At 40.8% G+C, this 6,794-nt stretch overlaps 1 protein-coding gene across 1 annotated transcript; it reads right to left on the bottom strand.

Annotated features, from left to right (window-relative positions):
• Positions 1-1,180: 1,180 nt before the first annotated feature.
• On the bottom strand, positions 1,181-2,261 carry LOC117343455. The gene is made up of 2 exons (XM_033905811.1): positions 1,959-2,261; positions 1,181-1,475 (listed from the first exon to the last, which is right to left on the bottom strand). The coding sequence occupies exons 1-2, from the start codon at positions 2,059-2,061 to the stop codon at positions 1,201-1,203; spliced, it is 378 nt and encodes a 125-aa protein (XP_033761702.1). The 5' UTR covers positions 2,062-2,261; the 3' UTR covers positions 1,181-1,200.
• Between the last annotated feature and the right edge of the window lie 4,533 nt (positions 2,262-6,794).

A 6,794-nucleotide genomic window follows, 5' to 3' on the forward strand; every position in this document is an offset into this window, starting at 1 on the left:
GCCCCTAACCTGGACACCTGATCATACAATACCAAGTCCCTAGGCCCCTAACCTGGACACCTGATCATACAATACCTAGTCCCTAGGCCCCTAACCTGGACACCTGACAGTACAATACTTGGTTACTAGGCCCTAACCTGGACACCTGATGATACAATACCTAGTCCCTAGGCCCCTAATCTGGACACCTGTCCCTAGGCCCCTAACCTGGACACCTGTCCCTAGGCCCCTAACCTGGAGCCCTGATGGTACAATAACTAGTCCCTAGGCCCCTAACATGGACACCTGATGGTACAATACCTAGTCCCTAGGCCCCAAACCTGGACACATGATGACATACGGGGAGATGGGGGAGGTCGGTAGGATGTGTTTTATGTGCGTAAGAAGGTTAAGATATTCAACCACTTCAAGGTTACATAGTGCTGATTAAGGACAGCACTGTACACAAAATTAGATACTTTGATCATTCATTTTTTACATTCCTAGAAAGCAAGATACAAAAAGCTTTATTACACATTAAATATTTGTAAAAGTTACCACGGAGACTGAATTTGAACAAAACTCTCAATTGCTTCACAAATACTGATGAGAGACATGAGACATATTGGTTTCCTTCCTTATGTAACCCTGTGTCTTGTAATAAGGACACCCATGTCTATCTCTTTTTATTAGAAATTCAAACAAATATAATTTCATTTTGCCGTAATAAACCCACGCCTCACTTTGAGTGACGACTACCTTGGTTTAGTGAGGGATATGTAGGACAGAATCAGTGTGTTCATTATTTCTGTCCTAATTACCTGTAATTAAACACAAAAACAAAGCAGTACAAACATAACATTTTATGTTCAATGCTATGCTAACAAAGTATTAACACTGAAACTGACTCGAGGACATATGCTGCTAAACACCTGGCAAGAATTCAAAATTCATAACCCCCCCCACCCACCCACCCAACCCCCTTCTCCCATCAGGAATACTGAATTCACTGAAAAACTTTCCAACTATCAGTGTTTACAATTAATCACTTCATGCAAAGAGTTTCAATGCTTAACACAAAATTGACACAAAGAGCAGAATCAAAAATAAAATCATGGATTTTTTTCTTTTCTTAAATTTCTTAATCAGTTCATTTTTCTGCTTTTTTTTAGAAATTTGATTTATCATTTTTTGTGTCAATTTTGTCTTAATAATAACTGTTCACTTACTATTTGGACAGGAAAGTGAAGGTCCCACTGTCCGGATGTAATCTGTCCCAGAATGGTTTCCGTATCCTGGTTCCTTGGTAGCCCTTGTCCGGATCCTCCTATATCGATCTCTCCGACTGGGTTTGTCAGCGTAGGGAGCGGGTGGGGGTATACCATCCATGGTCGGGTCCAGGAGGGAAACTAATCCAGTGGACGGCTGGAACTTCCCACATACAAATCCACGGAAGGGAATTCCACCCTGTACTTCTTTCAGAGGACTATCTAAATCTAAAAATACCAGGAACGAAATTATCTTATAGTTAGTTTTTTTTCAGTTATATTATAAAAACAGATGCTTCTCATCTCACTTTCATGTGAAATTATTTTTAGGAAGAGTTTGAAATATATGTTTATAAACCAATTAATATTGAGTTTTAAAATGGCAAAAAAACCTACTTTTTGACATAATTTAGAACAATAAAAAAATGACTTCTTTCAATCTATAGCAAGTTCTTATCTGAGGAAATGGACACTTTTAATTTTTTAAAGTAAAATTTGATCTGCATTTAATCTCACCCTTTTTGGACAGAACCCCACCCCTGATAAACTTGTACATTGTGTGCATGTAGATTTAGAACCACTGGCCCCGAGGAAAGTTTAACATTCTGTGTTCTCTCACGTGCATCCGGCTATATACACGAAATCCATCTTACATGCATGTATCTAGTATTACGATGCAATGATTATCGCTATGGCATTATATCCACTCACTTAGACTGCAACAAAGTAGACTTCGGAACACACATGAAGATAATTCCACGCGAAAAGGAGTCAGGCGATTGTTTGGACTTTCACTGTTAGTGTGAGAGCACATGTTGTTCTATAGATCTAATGTTGTCTGTTACACACTGCAGAAATTTACATCACAGAGCATGAAAATCACGCGCTTGTTATATATTTCCGCTATCGCTGGCTGTAAGAGAGCATTCTTAGCCTGTTTGTATACAGGTTTTATCAACGTTATATTGTAAACAACGCAGCAACATTATTAGTTCTTAGTCGATATTCTTACCTGTCGATCTCGTAGCCAAGTAGCTGTGTTTATAAGCACGTGCATGAAATAGATCACACGGTTGGTGTATTTTTAGGAACCCGAAGGTGTCACTCAAATATTCAAAAACTCAGCATAAACGAAAAAGATATATGTTCGTACAAGATGATGATTAATTCATCATGTAGGGAAAGGATTGTTTCTATATTTAGAACAGGTACTGTTTACTACAAGAGGAAAAGTTAAAACCCGCTCGACTTTGAAGCTGCATAATAATATATATACCACGTGCACCTATAACAGAGATTTCTATCATCAAAACTCCGTAACTTCATTTCGTATGGTAGATTCTGTGCGCCGAGGTTCCGTACATTGTACAGAGACTAATAATACCTTTACTATTTTGCACATACAGAAGTATTTTATGTAATCATTTTTTTATCAAGTTTCCAATAGCTTTTTATGACTTTAATGGATTTTCTGGAAATTCCCTACACTATTAGAAAATTGTTAGCTCTTTCATCTGATAAGTTTTGAAGACATTTTCTGTGTTTTTATTCTGAAATACACGGATATATATATACCGTGACAAAAGTGTGACGGCGTTTTGTTCTCTTTTCTTAATACCATTGATTTTTTTAATGCGAAGTGCAATTTCTCACGAAATTGACCGCAGACATGTACAGTTATACCTCAGAGGAAAGAGGCAATTATTCGCTACACAATTACAGAGTCTTGAAATACTTAGTACATTGTGAGAACCTTTTTTTTGCAAGAATCACCCTTCGTCCGTGGTCCGTGTGTATGTACAGCACGTAACGCCAGCATTTGTCAGCACTCTAACGGCTTCATTCCTTCAAGAATGCTGATTAAAAAAAGATCACACAATTACAAGTACCGTAAATATCTCCGACAAGTCTGAGTTTCGGGTTATTGGGTCAAGGTCAAGGTCGCCGTGACTATTTTTTGAAAATCCTTGTCAGCGCTCTAACAACTAAGTGCCTTCATTGAGGGATTCTGTAAGAAAAAAATCACACAATTACAAAAAAAAACTAGCATTAGGACAAGTTCGAGTATGAGTATCAGGGTTGTTGATTCAAGATCTAGGTCACCGTTACTATTTTTAGAAAATCCGTTGTCAGCGCTCTAACGGCTTCATTCCTTGAGGCATTTTGATCAAACCTCTACCATTTATAAAGGACCAAAGGACCATATGTTCGGCCGAGATCAAGGTAATCATTACTTTTTTTTAACATCCGTTTAAGTCCTTTCAGAGACTTGTATATCAGGTATGTATATATGGTATATACGTCTCTGGTCCTTTAGTGGGTTCCTTTGAAGGATTTTTAACAAACTTCAGACTCTTACGAAGGATCATCTTATCCCTGACAAATACCTGTATGAGTATCAGGGTTGTTGGGCCAAGCTCACCATTAGAATTTTCAGTAAATCATTATCAGTGCTCCTTAAGGGATTTTGATCAAACTTGGGGTACTTGTAAAGGACCGTAAAAGCTAGCGTGGCCGGACCTTACCTATACTCAGTATGCTTGGCTCTTTTGAAAATACACGTATATAGAGAATTGATTGTGTGGTTTGTCGTTGAACATAGCATACATTTCACGAGTATGACAGAATATCAATGTTTTTACGAGTGCGAAATTTTTATATTTCAATGGCAAAAAAATGCGATAACTATATATAGACGATCGTATTGGTTTTATTTAATTTTGTAATATTAATTCTAACTACTTCATGTTAAGACAGGATATTGGTGTACTGTGGTGTATCATTTCATGTCATTTCTTCTCGTGTTTTCTTTTTTCCCCACGTTTTTTTTTTAAAAGAGACGGATGAAAAAACAGCACATAGGAGGTAGACCAAATCTTCCTATTTCTCTGGGACCGGAATACTAAATCAAAATAACAATATACATGTAGCTCGGGTAATAGTCACAAGGGAGATGACTTACATAAGCTGTAAGCTTGCTGTCAAATCCCTATTCATTTGGAATTATATGTATATGTTTATTGATGTTTCCGCTGAATAAAAATATTGTTTAAACTAATCTTAATTCTTTGAAATGATAAAATATGTACATAGAAAATACATGGTTAAGGGGACACAACTCGTATCAAACATGCAGCCGTGTTAAAGATCTGCTCGGGTGAAAAGTCATACATTATGTATATGTGATTTTACGTGAAATGGCGTGTTTGTCTCAGTGTGTGTGTTGGGAGGCTGTGGTATATTCGTGTTTGTCTCAGTGTGTGTGTTGGGAGGCTGTGGTATATTCGTGTTTGTCTCAGTGTGTGTGTTGGGAGGCTGTGGTATATTCGTGTTTGTCTCAGTGTGTGTGTTGGGAGGCTGTGGTATATTCGTGTTTGTCTCAGTGTGTGTGTTGGGAGGCTGTGGTTATTCGTGTTTGTCTCAGTGTGTGTGTGTTGGGAGGCTGTGGTGTTGTGTTGTTCAGTGTGTGTGTGTTGGGAGGCTGTGGTATATTCGTGTTGTCTCAGTGTGTGTTTGTATTGGGAGGCTGTGGTATATCCGTGTGTGTCTCAGTGTGTGTGTGTTGGGAGGCTGTGGTATATTCGTGTTTGTCTCAGTGTGTGTGTGGGAGGCTGTGGTGTATTCGTGTTTGTCTCAGTGTGTGTGGGGAGGCTGTGGTATATCGTGTTGTCTCGTGTGTTGGGAGGCTGTGTATTCGTGTTTGTCTCAGTGTGTGTGTTGGGAGGCTGTGGTATATTCGTGTTTGTCTCAGTGTACTACGTCTACATTGTCCTACCGTCCCCCCGTCAGTAGATCGTTAAAAGTCCCTCTTTGTTATACCACGTCTACATTGTCCTACCGTCCGCCCGTCAGTAGATCGTTAAATTCCCTCTTTGTTATACAACGTCTACATTGTCCTACCGTCCGCCTGTCAGTAGATCGTTAAAAGTCCCTCTTTGTTATACCACTTCTACATTGTCCTACCGTCCGCCCGTCAGTAGATCGTTAAAAGTCCCTCTTTGTTATACCACGTCTACTCTGTCCTACCGTCCGCCCGTCAGTAGATCGTTAAAAGTCCCTCTTTGTTATACCACGTCTACATTGTCCTAACGTCCGCCTGTCAGTAGATCGTTAAAAAATCCTCTTTGTTGTACAACGTCTACATTGTCCTACCGTCCGCCCGTCAGTAGATCGTTAAAAGTCCCTCTTTGTTATACCACCTCTACATTGTCCTATCGTCCGCCCGTCAGTAGATCGTTAAAAGTCCCTCTCTGTTATACCACGTCTAAATTGTCCTACCGTCCGCCCGTCAGTAGATCGTTAAAAGTCCCTCTTTGTTATACCACGTCTACTCTGTCCTACCGTCCGCCCGTCAGTAGATCGTTAAAAGTCCCTCTTTGTTATACCACGTCTACTCTGTCCTACCGTCCGCCCGTCAGTAGATCGTTAAAAGTCCCTCTTTGTTATACCACGACTGCTTTGTCCTACCGTCCGCCCGTAAGTAGATCGTTAAAAGTCCCTCTTTGTTATACCACTTCTACATTGTCCTACCGTCCGCCCGTCAGTAGCTCGTTAAAAGTCCCTCTTTGTTATACCACATCTACTTTGTCCTACCGTCCGCCCGTCAGTAGATCGTTAAAAGTCCCTCTTTGTTATACCACTTCTACATTGTCCTACCGTCCGCCCGTCAGTAGATCGTTAAAAATCCCTCCTTGTTATACCACGTCTACATTGTCCTACCGTCCGCCCGTCAGTAGATCGTTAAAAGTCCCTCTTTGTTATACCACTTCTACATTGTCCTACCGTCCGCCCGTCAGTAGCTCGTTAAAAGTCCCTCTTTGTTATACCACGTCTACATTGTCCTACCGTCCGCCCGTCAGTAGATCGTTAAAAGTCACCCTTTGTTATACCACGTCTACTCTGTCCTACCGTCCGCCTGTCAGTAGATCGTTAAAAGTCCCTCTTTGTTATACCACGTCTACTCTGTCCTACCGTCCGCCTGTCAGTAGATCGTTAAAAGTCCCTCTTTGTTATACCACGTCTACATTGTCCTACCGTCCGCCTGTCAGTAGATCGTTAAAAGTCCCTCTTTGTTATACCACGTCTACATTGTCCTACCGTCCACCCGTCAGTAGATCGTTAAAAGTCCCTCTTTGTTATACCACTCCTGCTTTGTCCTACCGTCCGCCTGTCAGTAGATCGTTAAATGTCCCTCTTTGTTATACCACGTCTACTCTGTCCTACCGTCCGCCCGTCAGTAGGTCGTTAAAAGTCCCTCTTTGTTATACCACGTCTACTCTGTCCTACCGTCCGCCTGTCAGTAGATCGTTAAAAGTCCCTCTTTGTTATACCACGTCTACATTGTCCTACCGTCCGCCTGTTAGTAGTTCGTTAAAAGTCCCTCTTTGTTATACCACTCCTGCTTTGTCCTACCGTCCGCCTGTCAGTAGATCGTTAAATGTCCCTCTTTGTTATACCACGTCTACTCTGTCCTACCGTCCGCCCGTCAGTAGGTCGTTAAAAGTCCCTCTTTGTTATACCAAGTCTACATTGTCCTACCGTCCGCCC

This window comes from Pecten maximus, chromosome 15 (assembly GCF_902652985.1).
Source record: "Pecten maximus chromosome 15, xPecMax1.1, whole genome shotgun sequence".
Lineage (NCBI taxonomy): Eukaryota > Metazoa > Mollusca > Bivalvia > Pectinida > Pectinidae > Pecten > Pecten maximus.

Excerpts from the sequence above, each read along its gene's own strand:
- LOC117343455 (XM_033905811.1), bottom strand. The coding sequence starts at position 2,061 with ATGTGCTCTCACACTAACAGTGAAAGTCCAAACAATCGCCTGACTCCT. Across the intron at positions 1,476-1,958 it reads TCTACTTTGTTGCAGTCTAA|ATTTAGATAGTCCTCTGAAA; the intron begins GTGAGTGGATAT and ends TGGTATTTTTAG.